Below are 27,635 nucleotides of genomic sequence, written 5' to 3'. Positions count from 1 at the left end.
CTGAACATCTAATCAAATGGCTACCAGACTATTTGCATTGCCCCCTCCCTCTTTTAAGTGGCTGCTACTCTGTTATTGTCTAGGCATAGTCACTTTATTAACTCTACCTACATGTACATATTACCTAAATCACCTCGACTAACCCCGGTACCTCCTGTATATAGCCTCGCTATTGTTATTTTACTGCTGCACTTTAACTATGTTACTTTTACTTCCTACTTTCTGTATTTTTCTTAAAACTGCATTGTTACTTCAGGGCTTGTAAGTAAGCATTTCACTGTAAGGTCTACCTACCTGTTGTATACTGCGCATGTGAAACAAAACATTTGATTTCAGGGATATGTCTATGCCAGTTGTCATTTTCTGTAGAGCCACAGCGCCCCTATGTGAACAGTCTTAGAATGACACCCCATTTGAACAAAAATGATTTACCCTTGGAAATCCCCAATATCCCATGCCTCCACAAACACAATGCTTTTAGATTTGCGGGAAGTAGTGAACGAGTGCACACTTCGGGTGATATTATTGGGACAAAGTCTGTTTGAATGAGCATCCTGACTCCCATTCTTCTCCAAATATTTGGATTTGTGAAAGCTAGTAAAGCCATTGCCTCCACCTACTATATGCACTCACCTGACAAAGTCTTCTTAGAAGTCAAAACCATATTGATTTGGGTGCATTAATAAAGCACTGGGGGAGCTGCAATATTCCGCATAAGGGCCGATCATTCCTTTTACTCCCCCTACTGTATTAGATAGTATAATAGTCAGGTAAGCAAGCATCGTCTTGTCACCTGCGGCTGTGGGTCTTCCAGAGCTGCCGGTCCTCCATTGCAGACGCAATCTCAACCTTGTTCAGTCCGATGTCGCTCCTGAGCTGTTCCATATGTGATCTCTGACCGTCAAAACTGCTGAAAAGAGGCATGGCATGAGAAGTGTGTACAGTGCTGTTGAAATATAGATTGTATCATATTAAGAGATGACTTTGCTCATAGTGATTTTACATCCTGGTCTTTTTATTATCTGTGTCTTGATAAAAAGGAAGGACAGTCCCAAGCAATAGGCCTGATGATAAAAAAGATATCAACTAAAAATGAAATTATCCAAAACTACCCAATGCTACCCAGAAAAAGAACTTACTATAAAAGAATGTTATGAAGTTTACAAGCTAAACCATCAAATTAACCAGAAGTAACTAAGAAAGGATTCACCACAAAATGAGCCAATAACCACTAGAAACTCTTACATGATTCTCCAAATATAAAGTAATACCTTACAATAAATAACAGGCACATCTTCCGAAGTCTACAATAAAGGTCCTAGAAGTAAGTAACAGTCACAATCCTGTTGTAAAAAATAAACTTTTAACCATTTTTTTTCAATAAATTTTCAAACCACAGGCACAAACAAATCCAAGTATAAAATAATCTGGGCAGCAAGATTTTTGGTTTCTTGAGAACAACGCACTTTCGGTTTCCATAACAACAAAATACTTCCCAACATGTGAGCATCTGAATTATACAGATACATACATACACACACACATACAGTGGGGAAAAAAATTATTTAGTCAGCCACCAATTGTGCAAGTTCTCCCACTTTAAAAAGATGAGAGGCCTGTACTTTTCATCATAGGTACATTTCAACTATGTCAGACAAAATGAGAAGAAAAAAAATCCAGAAAATCACATGGTAGGATTTTTTATGAATTTATTTGCAAATTATGGTGGAAAATAAGTATTTGGTCACCTACAAACAAGCAAGATTTCTGGCTCTCACAGACCTGTAACTTCTTCTTTAAGAGGCTCCTCTGTCCTCCACTCGTTACCTGTATTAATGGCACCTGTTTGAACTTGTCATCAGTATAAAAGACACCTGTCCACAACCTCAAACAGTCACACTCCAAACTCCACTATGGCCAAGACCAAAGAGCTGTCAAAGGACACCAAAAACAAAATTGTAGACCTGCACCAGGCTGGGAAGACTGCAATAGCTAAGCAGCTTGGTTTGAAGAAATCAACTGTGGGAGCAATTATTAGGAAATGGAAGACATACAAGACCACCGATAATCTCCCTCGATCTGGGGCTCCACGCAAGATCTCACCCCGTGGGGTCAAAATGATCACAAGAACGGTGAGCAAAAATCCCAGAACTACACAGGGGGACCTAGTGAATGACCTGCAGAGAGCTGGGACCAAAGTAAGAAAGCCTACCATCAGTAACACACTACGCCGCCAGGGACTCAAATCCTGCAGTGCCAGACGTGTCCCCCTGCTTAAGCCAGTACATGTCCAGGCTCGTCTGAAGTTTGCTAGAGAGCATTTGGATGATCCAGAAGATGATTGGGAGAATGTCATATGGTCAGATGAAACCAAAATATAACTTTTTGGTAAAAACTCAACTCGTCGTGTTTGGAGGACAAAGAATGCTGAGTTGCATTCAAAGAACACCATACCTACTGTGAAGCATGGGGGTGGAAACATCATGCTTTGGGGCTGTTTTTCTGCAAAGGGACCAGGGCGACTGATCCGTGTAAAGGAAAGAATGAATGGGGCCATGTATCGTGAGATTTTGAGTGAAAACCTCCTTCCATCAGCAAGGGCATTGAAGATGAAACGTGGCTGGGTCTTTCAGCATGACAATGATCCCAAACACACTGCCCGGGCAACGAAGGAGTGGCTTCGTAAGAAGCATTTCAAGGTCCTGGAGTGGTCTAGCCAGTCTCCAGATCGCAACCCCATAGAAAATCTTTGGAGGGAGTTGAAAGTCCGTGTTGTCCAGCAACAGCCCCAAAACATCACTGCTCTAGAGGAGCTCTGCATGGAGGAATGGGCCAAAATACAAGCAACAGTGTGTGAAAACCTTGTGAAGACTTACAGAAAACGTTTGACCTCTGTCATTGCCAACAAAGGGTATATAACTAAGTATTGAGATACACTTTTGTTATTGACCAAATACTTATTTTCCACCATAATTTGCAAATAAATTCATTAAAAATCCTACAATGTGATTTTCTGGATTTTTTTTCTCATTTTGTCTGTCATAGTTGAAGTGTACCTATGATGATTACAGGCCTCTCTCATCTTTTTAAGTGGGAGAACTTGCACAAAATATATATATATATCTATATATATATCACACACAGTGGGGCAAAAAATTACATCCCAAAAATTATATACACACACACACTCACACTCACACTCACACACACACACACACACACACACACACACACACACAGCCTTCGGAAAGCATTCAGAACCCTTGACTTTCTTCACGTTACGCTACAGCCTTATTCTAAAATGGATTTTAAAAAGAATACAGGTTTTTATAAATGCTGAAAATGTATTACAAATAAAAAACATAAATAACTTATTTACATAAGTATTCAGACCTTTGCTATGAGACTTGAAATTGAGCTCAGGTGCATCCTGTTTCCATTGACCATCCTTGAGATGTTTCTACAAATTGATTGGACATGATTTGGAAAGGCACACACCTGTCTATATAAGGTCTCACAGTTGACAGTGCATGTCAGAGCAAAAACCAAGCCACGAGGTGGAAGGGACTGTCCGTAGAGCTCCGAGACAGGATTGTGTTGAGGCCCAGATCTGGGTACCAAAAAATGTCTGCAGCATTGAAGGTCCCCAAGAACACAGTGGCCTCCATCATTCTTAAATGGAACAAGTTTGGAACCACCAAGAATTCCTAGAGCTGGTCACCCACCCAAACTGAGCAAAAAAGGGCGAGAAGGGCCTTGGTCAGGGAGGTGACCAGGTGGTCACTCTGACAGAGCTCTAGAGTTCCTCTGTGGAGATCGGAGAACCTTCCAGAAGGACAACCATCTCTGCAGCACTCTACCAATCAGGCCTTTACGGTAGAGTGACCAGATGGAAGCCACTCCTCAGTAAAAGGCACATGACAGCCCGCTAGGAGTTTGCCAAAAGGCACCTAAAGACTCTCAGACCATGTGAAACAAGATTCTCTGGTCTGATAAAACCAAGATTTAACTCTTTGGCCTGAATGAAGTGTCACATCTGGAGGAAACCTGGCACCATCCCTACAGTGAAGCATGGTGGTAGCAGCATTATGCTGTGGGGATGTTTTTCAGTGGTAGGGCCTGGAAGACTAGTCAGGATCGAGGCAAAAATGAACAGAGCAGAACAGAGAGATCCTTGATGAAAATCTGCTCCAGAGCGCTCAGGACCTCAGACTGGAGTGAAGGTTCACATTCCAACAGGACAACGACCCTAAGCACACAGCCAAGACAACACAGTAGTGGCTTTGGGAGAAGTCTCTGAATGTCATTGAGTGGCCCAGCCAGTGCCCGGACTTGTACCCGATCGAACAACTCCGGAGAGACCTGAAAATAGCTGTGTAGCAACACTCCCCATCCAACCTGACAGAGCTGGAGAGGATCTGCAGAGAACGGGAGAAACTCCCCAAATACAGGTGTGACATATTTGTAGTGTCATACCCAAGAAGACTCGAGGCTGTAATCGCTGCCAAAGGTGCTTTACCAAAATACTGAGTAAAGGGTCTGAATACTTAGTAAAATGTGATATCAGTTTTTATTTTTTTATAAATTAGCAAACATTTCTAAAAACATGTTTTTGCCTTGTCATTATGGGGTATTGTGTGTAGATGAGGTGGGAAAAAAACAATTTAATACAGTTTAGAATAAGGCTGTAACCTCACAAAAAGTCAAGGGGTCTGAATACTTTCCGAAGGCACTCAATCATATAAATATGTACGAACAAAATATACTAAAACTATCGGAAAAAAAAATATTACAAAATAACTAATGCCAAAGGGAAGCTTATATTTAGAAACTTCAATAACTTAAAGAAAATACAAAAACTGTAAAAGGAAAAAAAGGAAGAAAAAAAACATTTTACACTGCTAAGGATTTTTACACTCGTCTTATTTTCACAGAACTTGGAAATACCACACCGTGGTGCTTACATAATTCACCAAAAAGTATAAATACTAGTAAGAAAAGCCATTGTACAGTACCAATTTCTTTCAATCTACACAATAAGTTAGTGTGTCAGACAAATATTGCAGTTATTTACAGTTAACTTTAAAACATAGTAGGTAGTTTTGGGTGGAAATAAATGGCATAAGGTTAGATGAGTGAGGTGAGGAAGAAGCAGCCCATCTTGGCAGTGGCATGGTCATAGGGAATAGAGGAGGATCATGGCAGCAGTCTTGCAGCACAGTCATGGGGTCATGTTCCTTATGGAACACAACGGGAAACATATCAAAACTGTTTTGAAAGAAAACGGAAATGAGCGTTTCTTTTTGGGCAAGTCCATTAAACCCACCCTGTTTCAATTAGTTTTCAATTAGAACACGACCTTGGAGAAAGGTTGATAGGAGGGGAACTCGGGCACATTCATTAAAGCAGCAGCCGTCAGACCAGCGGGCGGGGGCTGACGAGGAAGGAGGCACCATATCCAGCCAAGGGGGTAGCCAGGCACCTGGTAAACACAGTCAGCATAGAACTCTGGAAAGACTGACGAAGAGGAGAAGGAGAGTATGCCAGACTCCGGTACAGGACAAGGCCATGAGCAGTAATTCAGGGGGTTGGGTGTCTGTGTGTAATAGAGTGTGTGTGTGTGTGTGTGTGTGTGTGTGTGTGTGTGTGTGTGTGTGTGTGTGTGTGTGTGTGTGTGTGTGTGTGTGTGTGTGCGTGCGTTAGTCCACGTCACTCATGTCGCTGACAGGTTCATCCTGAACGATGCTAAGATGGTTCATGGCACGTTTGAAGGCCGTCTGAACAGCCTTACGGATGCTGGACGTTCTGCCCTCCATCATCTTGATCTTGTCGATGGTCTTGTCAATCCCCAGTGGGACCATCTTAGACTTAGGAAGCCATTGCCTGAGAAGAGTGAAATCAAATTCACAGTCGCATTTCTTCTGATACAAATCTGCAAAAATGTAAAACTTCTAATACAAATGTGAGTTCTCTGTGTTGTCTGTTGGTTGTGTATTCGCAGCATGTATTGAAATAACACTTAATATTTCAAATGTGGATTATAAAATGGTGTTTCCATGCATGTTACGATAAAAAGAAAGTCCCTTTCATAACATTTAATATTGGAGAAGTCTCACCAGCTGCGTTTGTTGTCAAAGAAAAGAACGAGGAAGAGTTTTTCTTCGTTCTTGTACTGCATCCGTTCTCCGACCCGGAGGACGTCAAGGGGGGGCATGGGGATAGACACCCCGTTGTGCTGGCACCCCACCCGGGGCATGTGGGGGTCGACGATCTAACGTGGTAGAAGAGGTGTACCAGGGTTACTAGGGAGTGGTGTCTGGAGTGTTATGACACAGTATACTTGCATACACACAGACATGCATTGCACACACATGCGCAAACACACATGCTCAAATACATAGCTGGTGCTTGTGATGAATAGGTGCATCCACTAAGGTAAAATCAGACCTGTTTGACAATGGCGCCATCTAGAGGACTTGAAAGATATGGACCTAGGTTTTACTCTACCATGAAAGGCAAAACATTGTAGGATGTGTGGGTGTGTTACCTTACAAACATCTAGAGTGTGTGAACATCCCTCACTCACAATTTGAACAGGGCCTAAAATTAACACCCACCAAATGCGGGTCAATTTTGGCATTGGCGGGTCTGAATTTCTAATTCACCAGCCACATTGGTCAAAAAGATGTGCATTGGCACATGCGCGAGTAGTGATTTATAGCATTGGACATTTACATTGCTTTGTTCACAAATTAGGTTGTTTTTTCAATGTTTGAGTTTGCTTCCACTGAAAGCGAAGAAGAGACAGTCAGCCTCAACTAGTCAGATTCTCACAGGCACACTAGAATCGATTCCTCGACTCCTTGCCCATCGACTCCCGTTGCAGACTCCCATTTAGCGGAATCGACTCCATGACTCCTAAGATTCAGTATTTTTTAAGGGAGGAAATTAGTTTGCCGTAGACTACTTCCGAGAACACAAACTCTTGCATCTATCACAGCAAAGAAAGAGCGAGCTAACGAGGGAGGGTGAGAGAGGGGATGGGCATAGTCAGGTATAGGTAGACATGTCGGCCACCAGGCATAGTCAGAACCATGCATCTGTAATCAAAAGATGTACAGGCTATCAGTGGCGACCCGTCATTCAGGGCACGTTTTGCATGTTATTCTGGCATTTATATCAGTTTGCAAACAATGAAAAAAAAGTGTATATATTATACACACACAAAAGTCAACTATTTTTTGCTTTCTTGAGTAATGCAACTCCAAAATGCATTGGCCATAAACATTACACAGCAAGTTGGAAATCTCAAATTCAACAATGAGTGGTTTGGAAGGAATCAGTGACTAACTGCAGGCATTGCAAAGCAATAGCTAGCCTGCTATTAAGTGAAACGGATGTGTGGTCCAAGTCTGGGTTTAAGGGTCTCTTTCCAAGCTTAAAAAGGATAAACATTCAACATTCGCCATGTTTTCAATCCAGCATGACTTCTACCAAAAATCCAGAGAATGCCAGACTTTGACAAAATTTGCCAACAAGAAAGACCGCCGCACCACCTTCCTGTTCAAGTGAGCACAGCACAACAAGGTGAGTCCAAAAATGTATTGTATGCTGCTGCATAAATAATGTAATATGCCAGTGAGATATGTATACTGTAGCTAAGAAAGTAATACTAAGTGTATGTTGTGTAGTAAGCCGTTAGTAGCTCATGTTCCTCACGCTGATAATTTGGCCCCTTTCCCCCCCTCATAATTTAGGCTACTGTTCTTACTTGGTGGTGCACGTGTAGCCTATAGCCTGTTTTAGCGAAATGTCATCAAATATTGTAAGAGCTTTCATTGTCTGCTTGTATGCCAACTTTATTTATCCTATGGTTCTGACTTGGTGTACAGGGAGAATTCTGTCGCTGTACATTTCAAAAGTGCTGAACAAATAGTTATATTGACTACGTCCTACCTCACTCATTAAATTGCCTCTTATCTGCTCGTCATCCCCTTATGCCATAGTTTGAACATCTCAATTGTCAGCAGAAACCACATTTGTTCAAGCAAGTAAACCATATCAGCTCAGTTTTTTTTCATTCAGGCAGTAAATGAGGCTGAATGGACAGTTCCACTGCAGACAAGGATCCTCTGATACACCTGGCATACAAGTGGTAAGGTGTTTGGACTCAGCTATTGAGACAGCTTAATGTAGGCCCTAACAGTATGTGGGCACCGTTTGTCACCATTATAGTCCAATTAATGTATAGTTTAGTGTTGTAGCTTTGCTGGCATGCATCTAAAACATTTTTGGGAGTTTGCCCCACCAACATTTACAAGCTAAAAATCGCCACTGATCGCAATGCTGTGTCTTGCAATTTCTTGGCTTGCAATGTCTCGCGCAAATTCACTAGTAGGGGCTATAAAGTAGTAGACTGAGCTAAACAGACCGAAGACACACACTTGCATTTTTCATAGCAAAGAGAAAGACCAGGCGAGCCAGCGAGGGAGAGAGAGGATCGAGGCAGGCAGACAACCCGTGCGCATAGACTAAATTTTGGTAATCTGTATCTCGCAATGTATTGTGAATTTATGAGGCATTGCTAGACCAAAAAGTACATTAAAGCATATATTAGGCTATCAATGGCTAAGCTATTCTTCATAGTACCAGTGAATTGAAGTTAAACATCGCCAAATGCATCAGTTTAATTAGGCCTAAATGTGCAATAAAAGTTATTGTGCCTATAGCGTATTTAATTAAATCCTGGCTGGCTCTTGATGTCCAAAGTCAGGGCTCTTCAACACTGTTCTTGGAGAGTTTCGCACCAACACCAGTTGTAACTAACCTGATTCAGCTTATCAACCAGCTAATTATTGAATCAGATGCGATAGATTAGGGTTGGAGTGAACACCTATAGGATACTACCTCGCCAGGAATAGGGTTGGAGAACCCTGTCCTTGGCAATAGATTGCAAAGCAGGGCATCCCCACTAAACTTGTTGGAAATGGCAAGTTCACTTTCTCATCCATAAAATGCATCTCAAGTGCAAATACGGTTTAGCAGCTTGAATCGTCGGGATGGAGGACATTGTTATTAGGAAGGACACTTACCATGGATCGCTAAAATAATGACTATGATCACACTTAATACATTTCAATATTATGAGGACACCTACAGTGCCTTCAGAAAGTATTCATACCCATTGACTTATTCCATATTGTGTTACAGCCTGAATTCAAAATGGATTAAATATATTTTTCCTCACCCATCAACACCCCATAATGATAAAGTGAAAACACATTTTTTTAGAAATGTTTGCAAATGTATTGCAAATGAAATACATCAATCTCATTAACATAAGTATTCACACCCCTTAGTCAATACTTTGTAGAAGCACCTTTGACAGTGATTACAGCGGAGTCTTTGTAGGTAAGTTCGAAAGAATTTACTACACCTGGATTGCACAACATTTGGCCATTATTATTTATATATAAAAAATATTTATTTAAGCTCTGTCAAATTTGGTTGTTGATCATTGCTAGTCAACCATTTTTCAGGTCTTTCCATAGATTTTCAAGTAGATTTAAGTCAAAACTGTAACTCGGCCAATTCGGAACATTCATTGTTTTCTTGATAAGCAGCTCATGTGTAGATTTGGCCTTGTGTTTTGGGACAATAACCTAAAACACAAGGTCATCTCCCAGTGTCTGGTGGAAAGCAGACAATCAGGTTTTCCTCTAGGATTTTACCTGTGCTTAGCTACATTCCATTTATTTTTATCTTGAAAAACTCCCCAGTCCTTAATGATTACAAGCATAACACGATGCAGTCACCACTATGCTTGAAAATATGGAGTGGTACTCAGTAATGTGTTGTATTGAATTTGGCCCAAACATAACACTTTGTATTCACTGTTTTAAAAAGTCACCATTGGCCTCATGTTAAAATCGCTGAGCGGTTTCCTTTCTCTTCGGCAACGGAGTTAGGAAGGACGCCTGTATCTTTGTGCTTGGTGAAATGATTCAGTACACTTTGGATAGTGTATCAATACACCCAGTCACTACAAAGGGATATTCAATGCAATGTCAGCTTTTTTTATCTTATTTGTACCCACCTACCAGTAAGTACTCTTCTTTGCAAGGCATTGGAAAAACCTCCCTGGTCTTTGTGGTTGAATCTGTGTTTAGAATTCGCTGCACGGCCTTACAGATAATTGTATGTTTGGGGTACAGAAATTAACATGATTTTTTAAATAAATACCTAAAAACACTCCATTCAACTTATTATGTGACTTGTTCAGCATTTTTTTTACTCCTGAACCTATTTAGGCTCGCCATAACAAAAGGGGTTGAATACTTATTGACTACTTTACTTATTCATTCGTAAAAAAAATAAATATATATATATTTTTTAAACAACATTATTCCACTTGGACATTATGGGGTATTGTGTGTAGGCCAGTGACCAACAAATCTCAATTTAACCCATTTTAAATTCAGGCTGAAACACAACAAAATGTGGAAAAGGTCAACGGGTGTGAATAGTTTCTGAAGGCACTGTATACATTTGGCAGCCAAAAATGAGTTCAGTGTAGCCTATTATAGTCTAGACATGACGATGAAATATCTTCATGCCTAGAATAAAAACCTCCAGGCTTCCGTCAGGAGTCAATTAAATCAGAAAAAATAAATAACTTACAGTGGGCAGTTTGGAATAACCCTGTGTAAATCGCCTTCTGGAATAACACACATGCTTGGATAATAATTACATAACCAACACTCTGGTAATACCCGTCTGAATAGCGCTATAAACATGGCAAAGAATGGCCTTATCAGCGTAGGATGAGCAGCATCATCACATGGGATGCGTTAAGGCTGCGCACAGCAGAACGATCACTGAAATATTCTAGTTCGTACACATCACCTTCTATATACAAACAAAATAGGACTTTTATAGGCTAAGTTAATGAACAAATGGGCAGCATTCCTAGTAGGACGCTGCAATAATGAGGTGGTGTGTACGTCTGTTTCAGTTCCTTTTGGGAGTCTAACAGTTCGTGCATATATTATGACGACATTGTGACATTTTTTGTTCATTTTGGACTACGGCAAGGGTTTTTTTCTGGCTGTTCGAGCACAAACATTTTTCATGAGGCAAGCCGAATTCGGTAGCCGAACTCTAGTTTTTCAAGCAACGGTCTTTTAAGGAAGTATGTGAGCACACTCGTTCGGTTCGCCTAGCATGCTGATGACTTGCCACATGTGACGCTCCATTACCATGGTAAGCTTAAATGGGCAGCTGAACACTTGTCTCATCTGTGATATTTTGGTTAAAAGACTCAGGTCACAAAATATTAAATTGAGCAATATACCACATTACTTCTTATTAGTAATAGATTCCTTGATTTAGAAACATTACTAAGCATGCGTATCCATTTAGATGTGTTTTTTGTTGTAATTAAAGCACAAAAAAAATATTTTGACTCCTAAAAAATCTGAGTGGCTGGTGGACAGAAAAGTTAGTTGTAGGCCCTGGTTGCAAGCACAGAAGTAAGAATGAGATAGCCAGGTGTCATACATATGCTCACTGTCACTCACCAAGGCAGGATAGGAAGGGTATCCGCTACATTTAGCCCAAACTAGCTTTAGAGGTTCCAGAACAACTGTTGCAGCACTAGCAGGCATCCAAATATTGCTGTTGCCAACTTCTATGGATGCAGGAATAACAACAATCAAGTTAGGAGGGGTTCACTGTAAATAGAGCAAAACACTTCCAGAGCCATGCTAATAGTGACAGCATCAACACACAGGTTAAATACATCACAACTCACTGAAAAATGTGATATTACAAAGAGAATACAAGTGGTGGACTGTAAATCATGAATATAATTGCTTTAAGTTACGTTTACATAAATCTACTCCACTGACTGCATCGTAGCATACTACTGAGGAAAACTCTGGGTTCTGGTTATATCCTAATGCTAGAGCCAAAGAGTTTTGGGGCACGTTTTGAGGTACTGTGCTTTTACCGGTATTTCCAGCATTGCCCACTAGTGTTGCTGGAGGTAGGAAATCCTAGGAAATGTTCTGTAATTGACATAAGCTGTCTCCAATCAATCAATTGTCTGTTTGTGCGTGTGTATTTGTTTGTTTGGCAGGAGGGATTGCTTAAGCCAGGGGAGGAGTAGCTCTGCGAATCTTAAAATCGCACAAAACCTATTATTTTGCAGAGAATACTATTTGTAGAGCAGGGATTCTACACCTCTTTTTTGCTCAAGCTGATCCTCTCCAACAGACTTGGAAGTTGTAGCTAAAAAATGGTCAATTAGGGGCAGTAAAAGGGGAGAGTCAATTAAACCAACCATGGAAGTATATTGTTGACAATTTGGGGTGTTGCCCAGACCGGGACTCGAACCTGGATCCAGCGACTGTCAATGGCTTCCCATGGCTTAGGCGATCCCCCCCACCAAACAAGACATTGATTGATTGGAGACAGTTTGTATCAATTAAATAACATTTCCTAGGATGATCTACCTGCAGCAACCCATGCGGATCATGCTGGAAATACCAGTAAAGGAACAGTACCTCAAAAGCTGCCCCTATAGCAATAAATCTACTCCACTGACTCCCAGCCAGACCTCATCTGATACAATACACACTACTCTCCGCAGTCTCCACTTTACTGTACGATGAACATCAAGACAGAAAACTTACCGGCGGCAATCCTAGCAGCTCTGGCAAAGTTCCCGGTTTCTATACAGGCAATGAGGTCGTTCTTATCATCCACAGTGTTTCTTCGGACCAGGGCCGGTTTGCCTTTACCACATGCTGGAAGACTGAGGGTGCTGCTGAAATCAGGAAAATACATCCACACTGTATGTGAGTCAGACTGCCATATACATGAAACACTATAGAGAAATTACCAGACTACATAGTTGAACTACCAAGTACCACCAACCATGTTCAGCAGTGAAAAGTGCACCACCTAGCCTGTTGTTATGAGATGTCTTTAACTACACAAGTCAGTTAGAACAAATTCTTATTTACAATGACTGCCTACGTTTGATTGAGCCTGCCTGTGTTTCCACAGTTGGGACTATTCTAGTGGTTCCATTGAGCCAAGCGGGCTCAATCAAGCTCAGTTTAAATTATATTTGAACGCAGGTCTGTTGAGGCATATGCATGTACCTACCTAGTGCTGCCCAGCAGACTACCACTAGATGAGATGCTGGACTCAGAGGCACACCGTCTCCTGGTTTCTAGAGGCCTGCTGGCACTTAGCTCCTTCTCTTCATCAATTACCTCCTCCATCGCAAAACCATTAGACAGGCCTGAGGCGAGTAACACAGAGCAGTACAGTAATCAGTATACTATACATAAACCAACTATAGCATAGACCTACAACATTATGACCTTTTAATCATAAAGAGTCTCAGAGTAGGGATGCTATTCTTAGATCAGTTTAGCATTTTAGATTATAATTAATAAGATTACATGGACAAGGGGAACCTAATCTCTTATTTCACAAGTCTGAAGATCATTTTCTACTTCATGCTCGATTTAAGAGTGCCATTAAGATAAGTACTTTATTTTCTGACAAGTGAGAAGAACCCTATTTACCTGTGTTAATGTGTTTGACAGGGGACTCGTCCTCCCTGTCTCCACCCCCCTCGCTGTACACCCCACGTGGACTGTGGCTCCTCTTCCTAGTCCTTGGGTGGAGAAGGGTCTCCAGCCTGGGGATCATTACCGACAGGAAGGTCTTGGTGCCCAGCTGAGGGCACCCTGTCTGGGCCTCATCGCCTCCTCTCCCCCCCTGGTTCTTCCCAGGGCTAGAGGTCTTGGACTTCCTGAAGAGCACGGCAGTGCGGCGGTTGACAGTCGTCCCCGAGGGTTGGGCCAGGGTGGAGGTGGCAACCACACTCACGTCCCCCTTTGAAAGAAGCAGGGGGTTCTGGGAGTCGGAGTGGCCATTGAGAAGGGTAGTGGTGGAGGAAGCGTTGTTGGGTTTCTCTCGGTCAAATTTGACCTGTCCGTGGGTCTTGCTGTCCGGGGTGTGGATGGGTTTGAGGGTAGGGGGTTCTAAGTTACTCTCGAAGTGCATGAGAGGAGTTAGGGAGTCAGAGGGTTCCAATTTGGGAGGTAATGATTTGTCCCCTGTTGAAGAATACAGTTAGAAAATACATAGAAAGCATAACATTATATAGATCACAATGTAATATGAAAAGAGGGAACTGCACATTAATAAAAACACCAGAACCATTCCTAAAGCACATCATCCTCAGGGTGAAGACTTATTACAAGAATTCAATACAAATCATCTTGCCTTCTACAACTTCTTATGGCTGCAGGGGCACTATTGAGTAGCTTGGATGAAAGGTTCCCAGAGTAAACGGCCTGCTCCTCAGTATCAGTTGCTAATATATGCATATTTTTATTAGTATTGGATAGAAAACACTCTGAAGTTTCTAAAACTGTTTGAATGATGTCTGTGAGTATAACAGAACTTATATGGCAGGCAAAAACCTGAGAAGAAATCCTAACAGGAAGTGAGAAATCTGAGGTTTCAAACCAGGCCCAATTGAATTCACATTGGGATATGAATGAAGTTGCACTTCCTATGGCTTCCACTAGATGTCAACCGTCTTTAGAAACTTGAATGAGGATTCTACTGTGTTGTGGGACTGAATAAGAGCTGAATGAGTCAGCTTCCTGGCAGAGAGCCATTTCCTGGTCACGCGCATTCCACATGATATCGACTCCTCCTCGAGACACAAAGGAATTCTCCTGTTGGAACTTTATTGAAGATTTATGATAAAAACATCCCAATGATTGATTCTGTACTTAGTTCGAAATATTTCTTTGACCTGTAATATAACTTTTTGAAAGTTTTTGTCCGAAGAAATGCACGAGCGTTTGGATATGTATACCAAACGCGCAAACAAAAGTAGCTAATTGGACATAAATAACGGACATTATCGAACAAATCAAGCATTTATTGTGGACCTGGGATTCCTGGGAGTGCATTCTGATGAAGATCATCAAAGGCAAGCAAATATTTATGTCATTTCTGGTTTCTGTTGACTCCAACATGGCGGCTAATTGTATTATATTTCTGAGCGCCGTCTCAGATTATTGCATGGTATGCTTTTTCCGTAAAGTTTTGAAATCTTACACAGCGGTTGCATTAAGGAGAGATATATCTATAATTCCATGTGTATTACTTGTATTATCATCTACATTTATGATGAGTATTTCTGTTGAATCGATGTGGCTATACAAAATCACTGGATGTTTTTGGAACTAGTGAACTAGCGCCAATGTAAACTCAGATTTTTTTATATGAACTTTGTCAAACAAAACATACATGTCTTGTGTAACATGAAGTCCTATGAGTGTCATCTGATGAGGACCATCAAAGGTTAGTGATTCCTTTTATCTCTATTTGTGCTTTTTGTGACTCCTCTCTTTGGCTGGAAAAATGGCTGTGTTTTTCTGTGAGTTGGTGGTGACCTAACAATCGTTTGTGGTGCTTTCGCTGTAAAGCATATTTGAAAATCAGACACTGGTGGGATTAACAACAAGATTACCTTTAAAACAGTATAAGATACATGTATGTTTGAGGAATTTTAATTATGAGATTTCTGTTGTTTTGAATTTGGCGCCCTGCACTTTCACTGGCTGTTGTCATATCATCCCGTTAGTGGGATTGCAGCCATAAGAAGATAATGCATAGCTAAATAACCAATTATATTTAAAATATATTTAAAATCACATCACGCAAAGTATTCTGCTTTCTAGAAGGAAATCGAATAGTTACTGAGTTAGTGTAGGTTTACTGTGAATCAATTCAGGCTCCTAGCATATCAACTCCACTGTACCATGACCATGTTAAAGAGAAAGCCATGCTAACATGCAGATAGTGGCAAGAAAAAGTATGTGAACCCTTTAGAAATAACTGGATTTCTGCATAAATTGGTCATAAAATTTGATCTGATTTTCATCCAAGTCACAACAGACAAACCATGTGCTTAAACTAATAACACACAAATTATTGTAGTTTTACTATATTGAATACATAATTTAAACATTCACAGTGTAGGTTGTAAAAAGTATGTGAACCCCTAGGCTAATGACTTCTCCATTAGCTAATTGACATCAGCAGTCCGCTAACCTGGAGTCCAATCAATGAGACGAGATTGGAGATGTTGGTTAGAGCTGCCTTGCCCTATAATTTTTTTTTTTTTTTAAATAAATAAATAAATAAAAATAAAAAATAAAAATTGAGTTTGCTATTCACAAGAAGCATTACCTGATGTGAACCATGCCTTGAACAAGAGCGATCTCAGAAGAACTAAGATTAAGATTTGTTGACTTGCATAAAGCTGGAAAGGGTTACAAAAGTATCTCTAAAAGCCTTGATGTTCATCAGTCCACAGTAAGACAAATTGTCTATAAATGGAGAAAGTTCACCACTGTTGCTATTCTCCCTAGGAGTGGCCGTCCTGCAAAGATGACTGCAAGAGGACAGCGCAGAATGCTCAATGAGGTTAAAAAGAATCCTATAGTGTCAGCTAAAGACTTACAGAAATCTCTGGAACATCTCTGTTGAGGAGTCTACGATACGTAAAACACTAAACAAGAATGGTGTTCATGGGAGGACACCACGGAAGAAGCCACTGCTGTCCAAAAAAAACATTGCTGCACATCTGAAGTTTGCAAAAGTGCACCTGGATGTTCCACAGCACTACTGGCAAAATATTCTGAGTTGTTTGGAAAGCACACACAACACTGTGTGGAGAAGAAAAAGGCACAGCACACCAAGATCAAAACTTCATCCCAACTTAAGTATGTTGGAGGGAGTATCATAGTTTGTGGCTGCTTTCCTGCCTCAGCAAGCTGTCCAGGCCAATCTTCGCCAGAAAAATAAATTCCCAAGTTTATCAAGACATTTTGCAGGAGAATGTTAGACTATCTGCCAATTTAAGCACAACAGAAGTTGGGTGATGCAACGGGACAACTCAAAACAGAAGTAAATCAACAACCGAATGGCTTCAACAGAAGAAAATACAAGTCCTGAAATCAACCCGATTGAGATGCTGTGGAATGACACCAGACATCCCAAGAATATTGCTGAAGTGAAACAGTTTTGTAAAGAGGAATGGTCCAAAATTCCTCCTGACCATTGTGCAGGTCTGATCCGCAACTACAGAAAACATTTGGTTGACGTTATTGCTGACAAAGGACGGTCAAACAGTTATTAAATGTTTTCCACCCTGCACTGTGAATGTTTACGCAGTGTGTTCAATAAAATACATAAATGTATAATTGCTTGTGTGTTATTAGTTTAAGCAGACTGTGTTTGTCTATTGTTGTGACCCAGATGAAGATCAGTATCCCACTTCAGCAGGCACACTCATCAACCAGGCAAAGGGATGTCCTCGAACCCAGCACGACTACGTGGTAGCAGGTTAACATGACTAAGCACACTATATGGTATGGTGGGTTAGAGGTTACAGTTCATTCCTGATTTAGCTTGAGTTTATATCTAGTTTCCGCCAATAAAACAAAGGACTGAGAAGCACATGACATCCTGAGACCAGGTCACTGGGGATATCTGAGTGCTTGGCCAATGTCAGGTCCTCCCTCTCCCATCCTGACACTGAAAACCTCATACATGCATTAATCTCCTCCAGTCTTGACTACTGCAACTCACTACTCTCCGGCATCAACTCACATCACCCGTGAACTCCACTGTCTCTCAACGAATGAATTACAAGATCCTCCTTCTGACCTGCAAAGCCCTTCACCACCCTGCCCCCCCTTACCTCTCAGACTTTCTCCACTACCAAACTATACACGCAATCCGTTCCACCACAGCTGGCCACCTTGCCATTCCAGTTCAAAACTCCAGCTTCCAAGATAACTAATCTCCAAGATAACTCTCCTAAAGGCACACCCCCCTCCTTTATGGGCAAATATTATATAATAAACCATTATGTCAAAGTAAACTTGGAGTCACGCGATGTTATGCTACGTCGTACTACCACCACGACATGGAAAAGCATAGGTAGATGTTGGATGTTGATGAGCTTGATGCAAAATTCCAACAAATAGAGGGTTTTATTTGAATGCTGGTGACATGATCGATGCACGCCAAAACCAGATTGCGATTTATATGGAAAACTTGCGCAACCATTTTAGTGACAAAACCGTCAGTCGATTTTAAAATGCGATGGAAACACATTGAACTGTAGATTTCTATTTGGTAGATGAAAAGTGCAGATTTTCTTTATACAGATTTTAGAATGTTTGCATGACAATTTGTCACAAATTGGATGGAAACCTAGCTACTGACATCCTGAAGAGAGCGCTATCCTGCCAGGAGCCATAGTTATCACAACAGAGTCTCCAAGTAATCCAGAACAGTGCTGTCAGGGTCCTGATCAGGACCAAGAAGTCAGACCAAATCACACCGATCCTGGCCCAAGTTCACTGGCTACCGGGCAACTACAGGATCAACTTCAAAATCCTCATTATTATATTTAAAGCCTTGAATGGATTAAGCCCCATTCAAGGCTTCAAGGCATGGGAGCAGAAGGCTCCCATGCCCCTCTATGGAATGCTCTCCCTGACCATCTGAGAGCCACTTCATCAATTAGAACTTTTTAAAAATGGGCCTAATTGTGTATATAACGTAAAATAAAAAAATCATCCGTAGCGCTTTGACATAACTATGTAATGAAAAGCGCTATACAAATTAAAATGTACTATTATAATAATAACATATTGGGTTCCCCAATGCAGATAAAGTAACAACTTGAAAAAACCCACCCTCATTATCAGGACTCTGTCCATTGGTCTTCATACACTCTGCCTCCCCAGCTTTACTCCTTTCTGGCTGGGAGGAAGAAGAATGCGAATGGGAGTGGTGGGACGCCCTCCTCAGGCCGAAGCTCATCTCGCTGCGCACGTCGTTAATGGTCTTCTTGAGCAGCTTGAGGCGTTTGGAGCGTGACGGGCTGGACTTCATGGAGAATGTCAGGTCCAGTTTCTCCAGCAGCTCTTTCAGCTGCTCCTCCAGAGGCATGTGCTGCCGGTTGGCTGGGACCAATAACTGGTCCACTGGGAAAGGACACCAAGATAACACTGTCATTGGGAGACATTTGCTTGATGTTAACTTAAACACAGTGTGTAGCCTAGGTAAGTAGAATTATATTGAGGATCCAGATTAAGCAAACTGCTAGACAAAAATTCTCAAGAGCATCTCAATTGAAAGTGCTTCTTAGACCAGGAATATGCTTTATTAATTTGGATCTTTGCAAACACTGCAGTCTGTTCCAGTATTCTATATTGACTGATTTATCCATTTTATATATACATATATATATATATATAAATAAATAAAAACTCTTTGACTCGCTAGGCCTTTTACCGTCCTCCCAGGAAAATGGTGGAGGCGCTTCGATCTTGGGCGGTTCGGGCAGGTGCATCCCGCTGTCCTTCTCGAAGCCGATTCGTTCCACATCCCTCCGCGTCTTCCTGATCAAAGCCCCACCTTGGTCTCGGAGACGGGCGGCCGCCCGGTGGAAGAAGGTATCCTTACAGTTGTACTTCATGCAGTTGAAGATGATGAGATTGAAGTCAGACTCAAAGTCATCCAGGTTGCTGTAGGCCTGGTCATCAATGCGTTTCCTCATAGTGGAGAAATCCATGGGGTTCTTGATGTGGTCAAGGTAGTCAGGCACCTACAGGTATAATGATAGACAGAGATACAAAAACATATGATAGTCAGCACCTACAGGGCATTGAGATGTAAATGTAAAATCCAGTCTGATATTTTTTTGGAAATACTTTAAGATTATTATTTTTTTTTAAATCAGCCCAAATGAGATGGGCTCTGACCCATGCTAGGAGGAGTAAAGAATTGAGATGTAAATCTACTATCGTAAACAAAATAAGGTCATTCAAGTTAAAATATATATTTTTTAATTAATTAAAAACGTGAAAGGGCATAAGCAGCATCTCAACTCTAGTCTGGCTGACACCAGACTCCTGACTTCAAAGACTGTTTGATGTTAGGGTTAATGAAGTTGATAATGATGGGGGCCGTGCTTTTACTGCTTGGTTCTGTGTCTTTATGCCTCAAACACCCACATGTGCAGCCCCAGAGCAGCGCCCCCTTACATTAAACCACTGGATTTATAAATCCAAACAACAAGAGGTTTAAACTCACCGGGGGGGGGGGGGGGGGGGGGGTGAGAGAACCAATAAAAGCTTGATCAATTTCTGGCCGAATCTTACATTATCAAACGGACTCCTGTCCAGACCAGTGGCTCTCCCTCGCTGTGTACCACGCGAATCATGTCAGCAAGAATACCTCAACTCTCCAACATCTCAGGCTGTATGTAGATGTCATAGTAAGTGCTGCTCTCCTATGGTAAGTAAGCCTTACCTCTTTGATGTCGACAGGCTGGGCAAAGATCAAGGACTGGTCTCTCTCTTGTAGCTGTTCCAACACAGACCTGAGCAGGATACTGAAGGGAGTCAGCTGGACCTCTAACAGGCTCTGCTGCAGCTTCATCTGAGCACACACAGGGGACCGTTAGCATCATTATATACTGTATATGGCTGCTGAACCATGGAGGGGGAGAGAGAGGGGGGAGGCGCTGCAGCTCTTATTTATACTATACTACTAATTGTCTTATAGTTGGCTTGTGAGCTATATTTATGTATTGTTGGCTTGCAGGGACAGCTACAGTTATCTAACCTACCTCTTCTCTCTTGAGTTTTTCCCTCTTGCGTATGAGCTCCAGCAATAGCCTGGCTCTCTCCAGGTCATGTCTTAGACAATGCCACTCCTTGAGCTGCTCCTTCAGAGCCCGGCTCTCCTCCTCACTCTCCTTCTGTGGTTGGAATCACACAAATCAGGACTTATAAAACATTGCAGACATGTACAGTTAAAAAATAATATCACCAACATTAGGGTTAGAAAACAGTGGAATTGTAATCATGCAAGGAGAATAGTGGAGCTCTCATTTATACAATCATATGCCTCTGGGCAGTTTTGGCCTGTTCTCTTTGACACTGCTATGGTAATAAGGAGAGGGGTATCTTATAATGATAGGAGTGTGAGAGGGAATTGAGTGTACCAGCCAGGGGATGAGAATTGTGTCAGAAACAGAGGGACAAGAGTGCTCGACCGTCTAACTGACCGGCTGTGCAGCATGGGTCTTCTGATGGGACTGTTGGCTGGACTGTAGTCGTCTGATGAGGGGTACTCCGTTCCTCGCCTGTCTCTTTAGAGTCCAGTAGTTTAGAGCCAGCTCCACAAACACCTTCTTTTTCTGCATAGACACCCGGTTGAGGATGGTGTTTAACCTGGGAACAGATGGAGAAGATATTAACGATTTTAAAAAGAATTGCTTATTGAAGTAATGTCCATGTCTGAAATTGAATGACATGTTTTTTCACTTTAAGTCCTGACCTCTTTGTCTATACAGTGCCATGAACATGGCCTGAAACTAACTTTTTGGTCCACCAGCCACTGTGGCATAGATTTAAAAATCTACCAGCCCCTCAGATTTTTTCTTATCAGACAAATATAGATTGTTTTTTACATAATTACACAAAAAGCAATGAGCATGCTTTGTAATGTTTCTAAAATCATACATTTCTTACTAGTAAGAGGTGATGTGGTATATTGCTCAGTGTTATTTCATTATTTGTGACCTGAGTCTTTTAACCAAAATATCGCAGATGAGACAAAAATGTTAATCTATCCCTTTAAGGGTGGTAGGTTACCATGGCAACAAGAACACCATTTGAGTTCAGTGTGCCTGTGAGAGAATCTGACTAGTAGCTGATGCGTCTTTGCTAGCAGTTGAAACAAACTCAAACATTGAAAAACTGAACTTAACTTGTGAACAAGGTGGGGAGGAAGATTATATAAGATACTGTTTGAAGATGTAGGGCTTCAGATGTTTTCAGGAAGATGGGCAGGGACTCTGTCCGGATAAGTTGCAGGGGTTTGATGGCACAAGCAGGGAGCCCTGCCAACCGCGAGTTTGCCCCCTGTCTGATTCTCTATTTTTGCAATTTTTTTTACACTGAATTATCAGATCTTCAACCAAAACCTAATATTAATATCAACAGCACGCATTTGGTTGCAGTCATTGCAGCTAAAGGTGGCACAACCCGTTGAGTGGAAGAGGGCAATACATTTTTCAAACAGGGACATTGGGTATTGCATAATTTTGTTAATTAAATAAATGAAATAATTAGCAACATTTTGTCATTTCATATTAGGTTTTGGTTAAATCTAATAGCATTCACTGTAAAAAAAAAAAAATGACAGAAAATAAGAATGGGGGCAAATACTTTTCACGTCACTGCATACAGTGACGTGAAAAGTATTTGCCCCCATTCTTATTTTCTGTCATTTTTTTTGTGTATTGTCACATTTACTGATACGTCTGATCTGCAAATTATGAAAATGATGCTTAGATGAATGGTGAGTGAATCTACCTTTGGGGAGGAAAGCTAGGCACGGCCACGGGTGGGACCTCTTCCTCTGGCTCCACCTTCTTGCTCTTCCTCTTCCTGCCTTTCGTCAGTGCATTGGCGCCCCTCATCTTCTCCCCTTTCAGAGGGGAACACAATCCATTTTGGGGTTTGGCGTCCTCGTAGATGGTGAGAGGTCGTCTGACCGAGCTGTTGGGGGTGTGAGCCCCACAGTAAGCAGTCTTCTTCACCGAAAACGTTGGTTCGCCGGTCTCTGTAAACTCCTTGATTGGTTCCATCTTCATAAAGAGTCCTGCTTTCTGAGCACAGCTGACGTGGAAGGCTGTATAGCAGTTAGCCTTGTGACACTGGATACAGGCCCCCACCCCCTTCTCCTTACAGAGGTAGCAGGTGAGCTTCCAGCGAGCGGACGGTATGTTGCTGACTCCGTCGATGGGCTCGATGAAGACTGTGTTGGAAAACCCTACCTCCGGCACCCACAGGGCGCACACCACATGACCCCAGCGGTCATCGTCAGTCTTTTTCACTGCTCCGCCTTTGTTAGGACACAGTATGCAGCCTGCAGGCTGGGTGGGCGACTGGAGGCAGTGCCGGCATAGCCACTGTCCCTCTGGGATGTAAGGGACACCGTAACACTCTTGGTGCACGGCCAGGTTGCACATGTCACAGAAGAGGATGACGTTGCTGTCCTGGCCGTCTCCGTCCATGCAGATGCAGCAGACAGCGTCCTCGTCTATGGTCAGCTTGTCCTGGCCCTGGCTCACCTTCTCCATCTGTGTCTCTTTCTCAAAGCGGTCCACCAGGAACTCAAACACGTTGTGGGACACCTGGTGGTTGGAGGGAGAACAGTAAACATTTGCACATGTATTGTAGTTTTAATGACTACTGTTGTGTTGTATTCTTGTCTTAGCCTGTGATCCATTTGTTTTTGTTTCTTTGGGGGGAGGGGGGAGCTAGCCTGAGTGTCAGTGTTTCTACTCTCGTCTAGTTGGCAAAAGAGTAAAAAACAGACTGAAATCAAATCCAAGTTTATTAGTGGCGTACACAGTTTAGCAGATGTTAAAGTGGCTGCAGTGAAACACTTATGCTACTAGCTCCTAACAATGCAGTACAATGTCAAAGTCCACAAATAATCAAAAATGAATGAATAAATAAAAAAATAAGAAATCAAGAAATACCAGAATTAGTCCAATTAACCCTAATACCACTAACAGTAATCCAAATGCAATCTATGCTTATACACACCAGATGAAATGTACACAAGATAGCATTCTTAGTATATGTACAGCGGTAGCTATACACTGAGTGTAAAAACATCAGGAACATATTTTCTAATATTGAGTTGCACCCCCTTTTGCCCTCAGAACAGCCTCAATTCATTGAGGAATGGACTCCACAAGGTGTAGAAAGCGTTCCACAGGGATGCTGGCCTATGTTGACTCCAATGCTTCCCACCGTTGTGTTAAGTTGGCTGGATGTCCTTTGGGTAGTGGACTATTGGTGATACACACAGGAAACTGTTGATCGTGAAACATCCAGCAGCGTTGCAGTTCTTGTCACACAAACCAGTGCGCCTGGAACCTACTACCATAACCAGTTCAAAAGCACTTGATTATTTTGTCTTGCCCATTCACCCTCAATGGCACACATACACAATCCATACATAATCAAGGCTTAAAAAAATCCTTATTTAACCTGTCTCCTCCCCTTCATCTACACTGATTGAAGTGGATTTAACAAGTGACATCAATAAGGGATCCATAGCTTTCACCTGGTCAGTCTCATGGAAAGAGCAGGTGTTCCTGATGTTTTGTGCACTGAGTATCAGAGTGAGATATGTCAAGAATCCAGTATAAAAATAAATATGCAGTGTAAAAAAGAGTAACTAAAATGCAATGTACAGCAGTAGAATATAATAAATAATATGCTGTTGAGAATACAGTATTTAAATACACAGTACAAAACCCCATGGAAAAAAATGATTGACTGGCACCCAGGCTACAGGAGAGAAGCCTCACCATGAAGTTCTGTAATTATGAAAAGGCGTCATTTAAAAAGACAAGGCCTACCTGACTGACGCCCTCACTCCTCCTCTTGTCGTTAACTACTTCCAGCCAGGCGTAGTCCTCCTCATCCATATCATACTCCACCTCCTCATCCAACTCCTCTGACGTCTTCTCCACATACTTATAGTACACCGGGGGCCTCCTGGGGACCGCTGGTAGGTTATACTCCACCGTCCGGACCTTGGCCTCTGGAAGTGTCTGTACTGGTGCTGCTGCAGCTCCACGTGTTGTGTGGTTATGTGCGACCGCAGCTGCACTTCTCTTCTCCTGGTTGTTTTTTAACCGGACGGAGCGCATTGGCGTCTGCTGAGGCTTCTCCGTGTTCTCCTTGTTGCTGGTGCACTCCATAATCTCCTGAGCCGTAGGGTCATCATCCGAGATCACGTCCAGCTTGTCGTAGATGCTGATCCGGTGCATCCGGCCATCAATCTCCATGTCCACCATGCGCTGGGCCTGGGCATAGGTCAGAGTCTGTTTGTTGGGGGACGGCTGGATGGGGGAGGGCGGCCGCTGGGGCTCGGGGACCCTGTGGTGCCGAGCCTTCTTCCTCATCCTCGACACCTGAACAGCTGCAAGGAGAAGAGAAGCAGGTACATAGAGGAGTCTATACCACAACACAATAAATTAAACAAGCATGTGGATGACAACAGAAGCAGACATAGATTACCATCACAATACATTAAGTTTTTAAAAAATTAACAAATAGTTGATTTTTGACTGGTTTTACCTAAGGGTGTGGTAACAGAGACAAACACCAGGACAATGTAAACAAGCATCAATTGGTGAAGGTATTTGAATAGATAGCTGGAAGCTGGCCTATCTGTTGATCGACAATGTGCGATATCAGTTTGAGGATTTCAATTTCCATAGCATTGTTGAATTTGTTTACATTAGAAACTATAATGTATACTCCTGAGTGGAAATGGGGACTGGGTGAGTAGAGCATCTGCTAAGACATATGAATAAGAAAGTGTGTCACTAAAAAGCGTGAGGGACAAGGGGATAGTAGTGATATGGGGGGGGGGGGCAAAAGGATGGCTTGTGCTCAAAAGAAACTCAGGTTTCCCATGCCAGAAAAAGTATGAGATAACTGCTAATGTTATCATCACAGCTGCAGTGCAGGCATCTGATGACAAGATAAAGAGTTCAATTAAAAGTTTGAACAAGAAAAATCTCTGCATGGGTTTGTATGGAGAATGTGGTCCGTTTTGGAGTGGATGGATAGATGTAGAAAAACTGTCTGGTTATTCTTAAGAATCATTCAAGATTTGAGACTGCAAGATTTTGGGTTGCTAGAGACAATCTAAAACGTCTAATAAAAAACGTTTGCTATGCCAGAGAAGACAACTTGTTCACACAGCCTGCGTAAAGTAAGGGGGGGTGTTAACTTTAGCCTTTTAAAATTGTGCTAACTTTGTTGCGCCTAGGAGTGGCAGGCAACTGAGCCCCCCCCCAAACTATAAACTGCACCATGATAAATTGCACCATTTAATTTAACAGCCTTCCGAGGATGTCATGGTTCTTTCTAGCAAACTAGCAGCTGGCTCAAGAGAGAGAACAGCGACACCAACGAATAGCGAAAAAAAGATGAAGCCAGTGTGGGCTAGTAGCTAACAATAACATTACTGTAGCTACTAATGCTAGTTACAGTTAGCTAACAACCTAACGTTAGCAAATGGCGTCAAACAAAACAGGGCAACGGAGCCCTTTAAACGTGTATTGCGCTTCCTACAACACATGCAGCATTAATCAGTTACTGGCCGACTATGCTCTATATAATCCATGATAAAATGCATCGGAAAAATAACAACAAAAAAACACATACCTTAGAACTAGAAACAGCTTTGCTGGTTGTAGATAGTAGCTTGTCAACAGCCTTTGAAAGCAATGGCGATGTGGCCTGCTCAGTGGCTGTAATTCCGTACACAATGTTCTCATCCAGCGGGAGATGCTTAGGCTTTTTCAGTAATAAAGAAGAAGAATGCAGTTGGGAGCCCTCTGGGTCTTGTTAAATACTAAACTGGGTTCTAATCATGAGCATAAAAGCATTTTCTCAAGGATCTGAATTGGCTTCTTCCCTATAGCCTGGAACCATTTCGAGGCTGCAACTGCAAGCTCGAGCTCTCCCCCCACAACAATGCAGTGCACGAGCGTTGTCCCACCCGCTACGCACGACGCAACGACGTACACTATAGGTCATGTTGTAGCGTAGATACACAGATTATACACACAGATAGAACAATGAGCCCGATATTTCATCGGATGTAAACTGTGACGCATCCGGTTGGAGTTTAACACTACCAAATATGGTGATGAGAGGAAGCCCAGTGGCCGGCAGTGGGAGAAGATGGAGCGACATTCTGCAAATTTGCTCATCGATGAAACATTTGATCTCCATACAGTTGTCTGTTTCCAAGAATCTGTAACAAACATAGTAGATGTTGCGCTTTGTAGACTTCCGCCTTTGCAAAATGTACAAAGAATTGCATTGTTTAAACACGCGCACTTCAGAATAGGCGTTCCCTAATGGAAATATGCAAATAAATGCTAGAACGAGCCAATAGGATTTCACTAGCTTGTACTTGGTTCTGCCCAACTCCTTGCTTGTTCTGCCCACTATTAGTAATTTGCTCATACGACAGGCTTTGGACGATCTTTGGTTAGTTATAAAAATCTTTGTTATCCATGTCAGAAAAGATGGTCGTCACCAGTTACTGCATTCTCAAAGTCAGAAGACCCGAATAGTCGACCAATCAAATGGAGTGTGATCGGTCATCTGATTGGTCGATTAGGCGGGCCTTCTGACTTTGTGGCTCTGGATCAGAAAATTCAGCGAGACACTTGGCCCCTCATTTTTTTCTGATCGGGCCACTCTGGTCTATTTATTGCCCCTGCCCCGCGGAGGGGGTGTCCCAAAGCAAGTTTGTATTTTAAATAGACCAGAGTGGCCCGATCAGAAAAAAATATACAGTGCTGTGGAAAGAGGAGGAGGTCAAAAGGTGGGTGAGTGTAGCCGATGTGAAATTGCTAGCTAGTTAGCGGTGGTGCGCGCTAGTGGCGTTTC

At 42.1% G+C, this 27,635-nt stretch overlaps 1 protein-coding gene across 4 annotated transcripts; it reads right to left on the bottom strand.

Annotated features, from left to right (window-relative positions):
* Positions 1–4,551: 4,551 nt before the first annotated feature.
* On the bottom strand, positions 4,552–26,798 carry LOC139392733 (bromodomain containing 1a). 4 transcript variants are annotated; one of them, XM_071140942.1, is made up of 14 exons: positions 26,397–26,798; positions 24,575–25,140; positions 22,509–23,332; positions 21,197–21,362; positions 20,756–20,887; positions 20,437–20,565; positions 19,417–19,729; positions 18,816–19,106; positions 13,602–14,138; positions 13,174–13,312; positions 12,696–12,829; positions 11,580–11,689; positions 6,117–6,271; positions 4,552–5,883 (listed from the first exon to the last, which is right to left on the bottom strand). In XM_071140942.1, the coding sequence occupies exons 2-14, from the start codon at positions 25,121–25,123 to the stop codon at positions 5,700–5,702; spliced, it is 3,663 nt and encodes a 1,220-aa protein (XP_070997043.1). In that variant the 5' UTR covers positions 25,124–25,140; positions 26,397–26,798; the 3' UTR covers positions 4,552–5,699. The 4 variants fall into 4 exon arrangements, 2 of the variants coding, with proteins under 2 accessions (XP_070997043.1, XP_070997044.1); XM_071140943.1 differs by having other exon boundaries at positions 5,641–5,883; positions 12,696–12,826; positions 26,397–26,622; XR_011629723.1 differs by lacking the exon at positions 11,580–11,689 and having other exon boundaries at positions 5,679–5,883; positions 26,397–26,622.
* Positions 26,799–27,635: the final 837 nt, after the last annotated feature.

Source organism: Oncorhynchus clarkii, chromosome 33 (genome assembly GCF_045791955.1).
Source record: "Oncorhynchus clarkii lewisi isolate Uvic-CL-2024 chromosome 33, UVic_Ocla_1.0, whole genome shotgun sequence".
In the NCBI taxonomy this organism is placed as follows: Eukaryota; Metazoa; Chordata; class Actinopteri; order Salmoniformes; family Salmonidae; genus Oncorhynchus; species Oncorhynchus clarkii.
This window is presented reverse-complemented; position numbering and strand designations above follow the sequence as displayed.